At 42.4% G+C, this 12,643-nt stretch overlaps 1 protein-coding gene across 5 annotated transcripts in view; it reads left to right on the top strand.

The window, feature by feature from the left end:
• LOC142109304 (histone-lysine N-methyltransferase SETDB1-like) overlaps positions 1-12,643 on the top strand; it is a 95,775-nt gene that overhangs the window by 22,522 nt on the left and 60,610 nt on the right. For all 5 annotated transcript variants that reach the window (XR_012680329.1, XM_075193436.1, XM_075193434.1 and 2 more), the window contains one exon: positions 6,141-6,716. Coding sequence is in view for 4 of the 5 variants with exons in the window: in XM_075193436.1 (XP_075049537.1) it covers positions 6,141-6,716 (576 nt within the window). In the remaining variant the exon portion in view is untranslated. The remainder of the gene's footprint in view (positions 1-6,140; positions 6,717-12,643) is intronic.

Genomic DNA, 12,643 nt, shown 5'->3' on the forward strand with positions numbered 1-12,643 from the left:
GTAGTTTTTCTGTACAAGCGGGCACTATTCCTGTTCTGAACATTGTTACTTTATGGGATAGTATGGATATGAAAATTAGATCCACCCTTAAGACCATTTACTCGGTGGAGGGGGCCTCCCTTTGCCTCAGCTTAGCATCAGTTTGTGTCAGGAAAGAGGTAAAGAAGAGGTGGTCGGAACAGTTGGCGTAAGGTCTGAAATCTAAAAGACCAAAATCAGATTTGCTTAGCCTTGTGGAGCATATCTGTGGGGCTTATCTTGGGGAAGCCAACATCGATATGGGACTCATTTGGCTAGAATTTCAGGCTCTGCAGTAGTGGCATGACACGCCCTATGGCTTCGGACCTAAGAAGTGTTTGCAAAGTCTAGAGGACCCTGGAGTCTCTTCCATACTGTGGAGAAGTCCTGTTCAGTCTCGAGCTGAAAGAAATCATTTCCCAGGCAACAGGAGAAAGCGTTCCTTTCTCTCTTGTTTTAGGGCTAAGTTCCTCAACCAGGTTTGCCAGTTCGCCACCTGGGACTGGACATAAGTGAACAACTGATGTCAGTCTTCGAGAAGGAGGGGCTGTTGTACTGCAGCACAGGTTCCAGGGTCTTTGGACGCTGGAAGAGTCTAAGCTTCCATGAAATGTTCTGATACTCAGAGTAGCAGTTCTTCTGAGAAATGGCCATCAAGATTCAATCAGATAATATCACGACAAAAGCTTGCCTAAATCACCAGGGGAACACTAAGAGTCCCCTGTCATGAGAGAGACCACCAGATTTTTTTGTGTTGGGATGAACAGAAGGTTCTGTCTATTGCAGGAGTGTTCATGACTGGTGTAGAGAACTGGGAAGCCGACTTCCTCAGCAGGCAGGCTTTTCCTCCAAGGAAATGGATCTTTCCCTCAGAAGTATTTCAACAGCTGATGGTCAGATCAGGGTCAAAATTATGGCATCTCGGTAGGAATCGATATGGAGAGAACCATGTCTGTTCCCTCCAGTAAAGATTGTTTCCACCGGCACGACAAAAAGTGAAGAAATGAGGATGTCTAGGTGATCCTCGTAGCACCAGATTGGCCCAGAAGGTTTTGGTGCACTGACATACTAAGCAGCACAGAGGGCATGGCATGCCGTCTCCCTCTAAAACAGGACCTTTCAAGCAAGGGACCCTTTCTGCACCAGAGTTTACCTCATCTGGCTTTAAAGGGTGTGGTTGTTGATGCCATTATTTTTAGAGTGAGAGGTTTTTCTGACAGTGTGGCCCTGAACATGCTAAAGGCTCGGAAGCCTGTGTTAGCCAGGAATTACCACAGGGTTTGGAAGATTTACATCTCTTGTGGATATATGTATCAAGCTGTGATTTGGCATTTTCAGCGATTTTCTTGGGCGAGTTTAAACTCACCGAAGTATGGAAGTACGGGTTGATAGAAAATCGCCTGAAAAGTGATTTTTTTCAAAATTGCCATTCCCAGAATCGCTACAAGTCGCAGTCCCGACGTTTTGACACTCTAGCAATACAAGTCACCATTTGTATGAAGCTGCAATTTTGCAAACTCGCCCGAGATTGATGTGAAAATCACCATTTACAACAACTGCTTTGGAGAGGCAAAATTAGCAAACACATCACCTTTCCACTGCTGGCCAAGGATAACATAACAGGAGACACAATACAAGTTTTTTATTATGAGGGTAATCATGATTTCTACCCGGTGACTTTGACTAAATCACTGGTGTGATAGGTGTTTTAAAATTGACACAAATTTTGGAATGTCAAAATTTCAGGTTAATACATATGGGGGTAAATGTATTAACCTCCGGTTTCTTCAACCCCCGCGAGTTCGACGTCTTCGGCGCTTAAATTTAAAGCGGCGCTGCCTTGTAAAGCGAAGTTTCCCTTTACAAGGCAGCGCCGGTTTAAACTTAAGTGCCGAAGACGTCAAACTCGCGTGGGTTGAAGGAACCGGAGGTTAATACATTTACCCCATGGTGTCTTTGCAAATAAAATTACCAGTGATCTTGAGCGATTTGCAGCAATTTGAAATTGCTGAAAAAATCGCAGCTTGATACATTTACCCACTGGTTTGAAATGAAGCAGTTTTCTTGCTTTTCTTTCTGGTAGGACCTGTTAATGGCGATCCTGCATAACTGTCTAGATGGGGGTTTAAAACTCAGCTCCTTGAAGATTAAAGTCTCAGACCTCTCTGTTTTCTTTTGGAGAAAACTGTCTCTTTTACCTGAAGTGCATACCCACTTGGAAGATGCAATGCATGTGCAGTCTTCATAAATCCCCCCAATTGCTCCATGGGATCTCAGTTTGGTGCTGATGGCCATCCAGCATTCTCCTTTCAAACCAATGGATTCAGTGATGTTAAAATTCCGTACCTGTAAGACTTTTGTGTTGGCTATCTCCACAGTTTGGAGAGTTTTGGAGCTGGGAGCTCTATGTTGTAGTTCTCTTTATCTCATCTTCCATGAGGACCAGGCTGTGCTTAGTACCAAACCTTCCTTTCAGCCCAAGGCAGTCTCCAAGTTCCATCTGAATCAAGATATTGTGATTCAATCCTTAGCCATGGATAGGTCTTCAGAGGAAGAGGGCTCTTTTCGCTCTCTGGACATGGTGAGGACTTTAGAAACAGGAAATTATGCAGGATGGACATCCTGTTGGTCTTTTACGATGTTCACAAGGGAGGTTGACCAGCTAGGTGGCCAGCCTCTAGGTCTAGGTAATCTACCTAGACCATTGCTAGGTGGATTACCTTGGTTATTCAATAAACTTACATTGGAGCAGGTCATTATGTCCCTGTAAATGTGAGTGCACATTACACTAGATTGGATGGTGTTTCTTGGTGGCGCTGGATTTCCGCTGAGTAGATGTGCCTGGTTTTAGGTGCAGACTTTCAGAAATTTGTATAGATTGAATACATTTGCATCCAAAGATGATAGTTTTAGACTTGGTGCACACTGCGACTTCTGAGTGTATCTTCCTTTAGCGACAGCTTTGGGTTAACCCCAGTGTTCCAATGTCCCCCATAGATTTATGAGTTCTGGTTCTTTGTATATTTACTGTTATCTTTGTTAGTATTCTTGAATAGCACTGTTCTCTCTTTTCCCTGTTGTTCTGACCTTTGGGGCTGCCAGTGGGGTATATATATGGGAGAGGCCCAAGTTTTTGCTGGTAAATTTAAAGTGCCCATGCTTCTGTCACCACACTTTATACTCAGTGTTCAAGTGTCCCCCCCACACACACACACAAACTCACACACACACACATATATATATATATATATATATATATATATATATACGGTTTTTATATATATATATATATATATATATATATATATATATATATATGTGTGTATATATATATATATATAAATATATATATAATATATATATATATAAATATATATATATATATATATATATATACATATGTGTGTGTGTGTATATATATATATATATATATATATATATAAAATAAAAAGTCCCAACTGCGCTCACAAGGTATAGAGAGCAGAATAGAATTAAGACAAATCAGTAATACACTAATAATAAGCAAAAATACTGAACAGATAATGAGCATAAATCAACCTGGGTGGTGTACCAATATAAAATAATCTACACAATATAAGAGACAACACAAGAATATCTGTAAGTGTAACTAAGCTGATGGTTCATATAAGTCTATAGAGATAACTCTTGAAACTGGAGTCCAATAGCGATGATATATGGCAATCCAAGATGTCTCAATATGTCCACAGTTCTAAATTGTACAACCTCGGAAAAAATGGACAGGGGGAGGGTGGGGGAAAGGTAGCGATCAACAAGTGTACAGGTTGTTTGGCAAATAAGTAGAAACTAATAATGGCATGAGGTAGAACATGTGGTAGAAATGAAGGAACTGTCTCACAATCAGTGCAATTAACGGGAGATGGAAGTATTAAATAACAAGCAAAAAAATTAAATTTAATAGTCAATAAAACAACTTGGCCATGCCAACCAAAGACTACAAACATATAGATATAAAATGACTCAAATTATTAGAAATAAATGCAAATCACAAACCGAGAAACTCACGCTAAAAGATGGAGATGCACGCGTGAGAAAGTTCCTAGACACAGAAATTATTCCAGTGGCAAGTGTCCTCTCTCGGGATAGAAATCCAGACCAAACAGGGTAGTCGCAGTGCACAGTATCGTGCAGGATAAAGTCTGCGGTCAGACTGCGTACGACAGTGGAACGCAAAGCGCTCCACTTCCTATGTAAGAATGCCGATAAGAGTAAAAAAACAGAGGCCCAACACGTCTCATCTCAACGGAGACTTCCTCAACCACTGTTCTCTCTTTTCCCTGTTGTTCTGACCTTTGGGGCTGCCAGTGGGGTATACGTATGGGAGAGGCCCAAGTTTTTGCTGGTAAATTTAAAGTGCCCATGCTCCTGTCACCACACTCTATATTCAGTGTTCAAGTGACCCACACACACACACACACATATATACGGTTTATATATGTATATATATATATATATGTATATATATACACAAGTTAACCCGTGCATGATACTCATGCATTTTTTTGTAAAATAATGTCAGTATACCAAATTTCAGGTCATTCGGATGAGCCCTTTCTGAGAAAATAGTTTTTTCCACAGACACACACACACTAACACACGCCGCTACACATGCAGGAGCAGATCTAGAAAATGTTTGTTCCCCGGGTGGATGTTAGGGCGGGGCGATTTAGGCCCCGCCCCCTTCCCAACTTCTGAGGCTGCCGGAGGCTGCACAGTATGTGCAGGTCCGCTCGGCAGTGACAGGCAGGGACAGTGTGCTGCCCGGCTGCTCTGATTGTGTTTAAAACACAATCAGAGCAGCCGGGCAGCACACTGTCACTGCCAAACGGACCTGCACATACTGTGCAGCCGATTGCCCTGATCGCACCCCCCTGGATCCGCCACTGTACACATGTGTGTTCATGAGGTAAAATTACCTCACGAAAATGAGTTTGACCCCTCAACTCGTCAATAATGTCAGTATACCAAATTTCAGCCCTTTTTGAGCTTTTTTTTCCACACACACACTAACAATTTAGTAGGTCAGTTAACCCGTGCATGATACTTATGCATTCTAGTCAAATCAAACTACTTAAGGTGTTAAAAAGGTTCTTGCATTTGGGCCATAGCCCAGGCCTAAACCACCAACCACTCCCCACTGTCACCCCCGGCAACCACCAACCACTCCCAACTGTCACTTATCCTTCAAAAAATATATATATATTATTTTTAAATCTTTATAAACACTTTTAACAATTAACAAATTAAATTAACAAATTTAAAACATCTTAGTATACCAAATTTCAGCCCTTTCTGAATTTTTTTTTCCACACACACTAAGAATTTAGTAGGTCAGTATATAACTCTGCCCAGCAGGTGGCGCTGCAGCTTGGTTTTATTTTTTCCACACACAGACAGACAGACAGACTAACACACGCCACTAGACATTTATATATTAGATATATATATATATATATAGAAGTTAACCCATGCATGATACTTATGCATTCTAGTCAAATCAAGCTACTTAAGGTGTTAAAAAGGTTCTTGTCATGCATTTGGGCCTAGCCCAGGCCTCCTCAGGGGAAGAGCGTTACTTCCCGACGCAAGCGCCCTTTTTTAACGTGGTTTTGTCCACATGTCACCACCTCATCTCTCCATCACCTCATCCTTCATCTTCATCGCCACATCCTTCATCAAGCTACTTAAGGTGTTAAAAACTCCCCACTGTCACCCCCGGCAACCACCAACCACTCCCAACTGTCACTTCTCCTTCAAGAAATATATAGGTCAGTGTATAACTCTGCCCAGCAGGTGGCGCTGCAGCTTGGTTTTTTTTTTTCACACATGCCACTAGGCATTTATATAGTAGATTATATATATATATATATATATATATATATATATATATATATATATATATATATATATATATATATATAAAGAGAGAGAGAGAGAGAGAGAGAGAGAGGGGGGGGGATGAAGCAAAGAAATAGATCAAATCGATCTTTATTTGCCCTTTCTGTGGCTGGGGTGTTATTATCATCTTGCAAAATAAGATTAATAGTCTGTTACATGACTCCTTATTTCCCTTTTCTGTACAGGTTTGTGACTACTGCTCAACAGTTGCACCTCATTCCTACTAATCAGATCCCGGATGAGAATAGTTACAAGGCCCCTATGGAGAAGCTCTTCTACCTACCTCACATCTGTAGCCACTCCTGTTTATCCCATATCCGTGCCATTCAACACCGGGGCAAGAATCCTCTGCTAGTCCCTCTACTTTTCGACTTCAGGCGTATGAAAGCACGACGATTTGTGAACCGCAAGATGGGATTCCACGTCATCTATAAGACTCCCTGTGGACTCAGCCTGCGCAGCATGCCGGAGATAGAACGTTTCCTCTTTGAGACAAACTGTGACTTGTTTTTAGAGATGTTTTGCTTAGACCCCTATGTGCTTCTTGACCTAAAATTCCAGCCACAGAAACCTTTTTACTACATCCCAGATATAACATACGGCAAGGAGGATGTACAGGTCTCCTGCGTAAATGAGATAGACAGGACACCTCCTCCACAAGTGGATTACAGCAAGGAGAGAGTTCCAGGCAGAGGGGTTTTTATTAACACCGACTTGGACTTCTTGGTTGGATGTGACTGCACTGATGGATGCCGAGACAGGTAGGAGGCAGTGATTACATTTTAAGTCTTGAAGAAGCTTGTGCCACATGGGGCTCTCCAGCTCTTGTTGAAAGTACAACTTCCAGAATGCATTTACCCTTCTTTTAAAAAGGTCAACCATCTAACCAACTGGAATTCAGGTTAATGTAATTCAGCAGCATTTCAAGAAGCATAGGTTGTGGATCATCATTGGTTGAGAACATGACCTAATAATGTGGACAGAGCTGTCTGCTCTCCCTCCCCCCAATCTTAAAGAGAAGATAAATGCTCAAACTGATATGCCTACAATAGCTGAATTCTTATATTATACTAATCTGTCCCAGCATGCAGTATGTTCCATACCTTTTTAGAAAATCAGTTTTGAATACATGATTTTAGAATAAGTTGATATTTGTTTGGTAATGTAGAAACCATAGTCTGAGTAACAAATACGCTGTATGCTTCTACACGTACATATTAAGGGTGTGCACCGGGCACTTTTAGGGTTTTGGGTTCTGATTAGCTTGAGGTTTTGGGTTCTGATTTGTTTTGCCAAAACACCTGCCGAAAGGTTTTGGTTCTGATTTCGGGTTTTGGGTTTTGATTTATATTTAAAAAAGCATAAAAAGCACTAAAATCCAGTTTTTTTCCACTCCTACGCTATTATTAACCTCAATAACATTCAATAACAATCATTTCCACTAATTTCCAGTCTATTCTGAACACCTGACACCTCACAATATTGTTTTTAGTCCAAAATGTTGCACCGAGGTAGCTTTCTGGCCTGCGTAGTGGAGTGGCCCCGGTACCCAATTTGGTATCGGGGCCACAATACCTCCTCCAACTGGTCTAAATTCCACTGCACATATGGCTGCTCCTACATCCTCTGCAGCATATAGACTGAGGGTGTAGTTTGAGCGTGTCACTACCTCTTGTTTTCGGCGACCATGGTACAGAGCATTCATCATTGAGATCCCATCAAGTATGTCAAAGGCAGACAGCGTCGAAGTGTTATTTGTTGACATTGGGAACAAAAAAACTGTCCCTGTTGCAAATCTTCGTGCAATGAAGAGTGACTTTTTCATTTAAAGGCTCAAGCTTTCAAGTGTAGTGTTTATAACATCATTACACCAACAGGTAAAAATCCTTTTAATTGGGATAATGGAGCCACAAAGGAAATTGCCCGTATGTAATGCCCGCACAATGTTACTGGCGTTGTCTGACACCACAAATCCCCAGGAGAGTCTAAGTGGGGTAAGCCATCAACCGTCTAAATCCCACTCCACTGATGGCGGACACCGGACGCACGTCTAACACCAACATAGCTGTTAAGGCCGCAGTTATCCGCTTTGCCATAGGATGACTACTGTCATACTTTGTGCTCATGGCAAACAACTGTTGGACGGTCACATAATGCCAAAAAAAGGTTTGCAAGATGGAATTGTCCTTGGGCCCTCCCACCCACCCTTATGTTGTTGAAATAGGACATGCGCACTTTAACAAACCAATAATTTCAGCGACAGGGCCTACCAAACAACTGTGGCTGAAATGATTGGTTTGTTTGGGCCCCCACACCAAAAAAGCTATTCAATCTCTCCCTGTACAAACTAAACAGGCTCTACTGAGGCAAGATGTCGTCCTCATCCTCATCCTCTGATTCCTCTCCCCCTTCAGTGTGTACTTCCTCATCCTCACACATTATCAATTCATCCCCGCTGGACTCCACAACCACAGGTCCCTCTGTAGGATCTGGAGGCCAGTGCTGTATTTGATTGAGGAATTGATAATTCATTTTTATGAACATCATTTTTTCAACGTTCTGCGGAAGCAACCTCTTTCGCCGCTCACTGACCAGGTTCCCCGCTGCACTAAAAACTCTTTCGGAGTATACACTGGAGGGGGGACAACTCAGGTAAAATAGAGCCAGTTTGTACAGGGGCTTCCAAACTGCCTTTTTTTCCTGCCAGTAACAATATGGACTGTCTGACATGTCTATTTGTATGGTGTCAGAAAAATAATCCTCCACCATTTTTTCTATTGTGACAGCATCCAATGCAGCGACAGTAGACATGTCTGCAATGGTTGGCAGGTCCTTCAGTCCGGACCAGATGTTGTCTGCATCCCCGCTAGTGGGTCTTTTAGGAAAACTGAGCTTTTTCCTCGCAGCCTTAGGTGTGGAAGAAAATGAAGGTGGAGCTGTTGGCATGTCACGGTCCTCTTCAGAGGACAATATCCTGACCAGCAGGTCTTTGCACCTCTGTAGACTTGTGTCCGCCGGAAACAGAGACACAACATACTCTTTAAACCGAGGATCGAGCACGGTGGCCAGAATGTATTCCTCTGACTTTAAAAGAGTGACCACCCTCGGATCCTGGCAAAGCGTACGAAGGGCTTCATCCACAAGAGCTACATGCTTGGTGGAATCGCAATGGTTTACCAGCTCCTCCCTCACTTTCTCTTGTAATATAGATTGCAGTACATATTCTCTTGCACTGCTTAAAAATTGAACGTATTAAATGTAATATAGATTACAGTACCTATTCTCTGGAACTGCTTAAATAATGAACGTAGTAAATGTAATATAGATTGCAGTACCTATTCTCTGGAACTGCTTAAAGAATGAACGTAGTAAATGTAATATAGATTGCAGTACCTATTATCTGGAACTGCTTAAAAATTGAACGTATTAAATGTAATATAGATTGCAGTACCTATTCTCTGTAACTGCTTAAACAATTAACGTAGTAAATGTAATATAGATTGCAGTACCTATTCTTTAGAACTGCTTAAATATTATTTTTTTTATAAATTTTGTATAATTTTTAAAATAATTTTTTTTTAGTCATTTTTAAGAGATTTTAATAATTTGTATGGACTTAGCACAACAAAGCACAGGACTAAAGCAACACTGGACTCAGCAGGACAGACACTGGCCAAAGCACCACTGGACTCAGCAGGACAGACACTGGCCAAAGCACCACTGGACTCAGCAGGACAGAGCACAGGACAAAAGCACCACTGGACTCAGCAAGGACAGAGCACTGGACACAGGCATAAAGCACCACTGGACTCAGCAAGGACAGAGCACTGATCACGCAGGAGCACCACTACCCTACACACCCTCCCTCTTCCCTGATGTCAGGCGAAATGAAGATGGCGGCCGCAAGGTGAGTATTTATGACATCCGGGTATCGCGAGATCCGACGCGAGACTTAGATGTCATAGCCTCGTTTCGGATTCCTTTGGCGGCCGGAAGTACCCGAACAGTGCTCGGATCCCGTCGGATCCGCACTGTTCGGGTGGGCTCGGATTAGTGGAATCCGAGCCCTCTCATCCTTAGTACATATTGGTGGAATCACAATTTTTTATTGATGTAACGGTCATCTTCTATTCTGCTGTTAGTTTGTTATTGTTGGCAGTGTTGTGTAAAATGAGAGCAACATAGAATGTTGAATAGAAGTATGGAATAGGGTGCAGTGCTCCTGGTATGATGGTGAAAGCTGCCAGAGGGAAATAGGGAGACCCCTGTCCCTACAAACAATAGAAAGATGAGAAATTCCTGGGCACTAATGTGATGTAGTTTCAAAGTGGTTTATTCAGTGACAGATAAAATTGACATTTCTGGCCAGAACACAAAATACAAAAACAAATCAGACAACAACTGTTTTGATGAGTGTATGAATTTTACACACTCCAGAATCTATGTTGGAAGGAAATGATCCCAAAAGCATATAGGTAAAGTCCTATATAGAATGGACTCCAATATGTAGGCCAAACTATCAGAAGCCTACAAGTGAGAATGTCCGAGCATGTCAGAAATATAAAAAAAACAGCTAGAAACACAGTGTTTCAGCACACTTTGCCAGTCATCACAACCATGACCCCACATCCCTGAAATTTATCGGCATTAAAAAGGTCAATAAGTAATGGAGGGGAGGGGACTATATTAAAAACATATCCAGGGAGGAAGCAAGGTGGATCTATGATTTACATACTCTCCACCCCAAAGGCCTAAACATAGACTTTGATCTAGGCACCTTTATAGACAATAAGTGATCCTTTTGGCCCCATACAGCCAGTGACTCCCTCCCCCCCCTAATACAGTACCTCTGCCCAGATACACACTGCATGAACTTACATTCTACTAGGAGGTCCTTTATCACACACCAATGTGTTTGTTTTTCAGTACACTTCTATGTCTATCGAGTACACATTGTTGAAATCTGTAACATCTGTCATTTATAATTCCATTCTGATGGTGATTGATTACCCTCTACAATAATCTGCTATGCTAAGAACATCTACAAACACCCCTATGCATATTTCACCCATGTCCAGTATTTTTATTGTTCAAAACATTCTGTGCTTATCTACATCTGTGTTACAGTGTATGTCCTTGTTTATTAAGTACGTGCTCATTCACAATGTGCTGTGAACCGTAAATTTATGAAGTCTGTAACAACTGCCAATCAACATTTCACTTTGATGGCGATTGGTCACCATTGACACCGATCCTCTAAGGAACATCTGTTAAACCCACCCACATCCCTGATGAAGTCCGCCGAGTGCGGGGGAAACGCGTTGGTTTATTGCCTTCACATCCATCAACATTGTCTTTCTAATCCTTTATTTTCAACACGCTACATTCTGCTCTGTAGACCTTGCAAAGGTATTCCATATCCACTTTCGCAGCTTCCGCTGCCAAAACGCAGGCCTGCCAAGTCAGCACGGGACCCGGAGAGAGGAGAGGAGAGAGACCAAACAGCTGGGACGCCGGCACCACTCTGCGCATGCACGCACCATCAAAGAAGCGCTCCACAGAGAGGAGGTAAGGAACCTGATTGTGAGAAGTTCAACATAAATGTGAAGTCCATCTTCAACGTAGCTTGTTGCCTGGACTCCACAAACTCTCCCTTGCTGTGTATGTACAAATGAGAAGTGTGTCCCTCAGACTAAACGCAGTTAAAATCATGCGGGTGAGTGACTTACCAAAGAACCTATTAGCTGTGGATTCCTGTAAGTTTCAGCCAATGAGTGCAGGAAGGGGTTGGGACTTATACACAGTTATAAGTCAGTGTGCAGAGGCTTCTGCCCTTCCTGCTTCCGGATTCCGCCCGCCCTCCCTACAATTGGTTACATAACTTTGAATGTAGTTGTTGAGGGTAGGAGAACAGTGCAGTCTGTAACTGTGCATATGGTGCTTGGTTGATCTTGTCATAGGTTACTACCCCCCTGCGGTTATGGTGTCATACCATGGTTGGTCCGTTTTGTTAGTAGGACCTTTGGGCCAGTTTTGTATGGTTTATACTGGCGGAGTTTATTGGGGGTGTAGTCTTGCCGTTGGACTTGATCTTAGCACCGGCCAATAGATAAGGTATGATCCTGGGTTGGTGGTATTATGGTCTGACCTTTCCACCGTATTGGTTTTGCGTTCCTGACTGCCCTGCTCTCGTCCGCCTTACAGTCCTATTAGTTTAAAAATAAATAAATACCGTCATTCATTCCAACTTTAATTTTGTGTCCGTGTCTTTATTTGGTTTGAAATAAAGGTTTATCCCAGGTGTGTTATTTGGGAAAAACTTCCCTGCTCTGCATTTTAACTCTACAAACTGTATCCTGCTGAGTAGGTACAGAGACTCCCTGCCAGACTAATACAGTCTGCAAGTCTAGACTTCTCGCTAGGCTCACCTCAGGCTCACAAGCCAGTCCTCTGCCCGTTGGACTTTCTCTGAGCCTATGGGACATTCACCTTGCAATTTGGGCTCCTATCGTTCCTGTCCAACTCGTTTCATACTACACATGACTTTACCTACATGCTTTTGGGATCACTTCCCTCCCACATAGATTGTGGAGTGTGTAACATTCACACACTCTTCCAAACAGTTGTTGTCTGATTTGTTTTTGTATTTCGTGTTCTGACCAGAACTGTCAATTTTATCTGTCACTGA

This window comes from Mixophyes fleayi, chromosome 12, assembly GCF_038048845.1.
Source record: "Mixophyes fleayi isolate aMixFle1 chromosome 12, aMixFle1.hap1, whole genome shotgun sequence".
In the NCBI taxonomy this organism is placed as follows: domain Eukaryota; kingdom Metazoa; phylum Chordata; class Amphibia; order Anura; family Limnodynastidae; genus Mixophyes; species Mixophyes fleayi.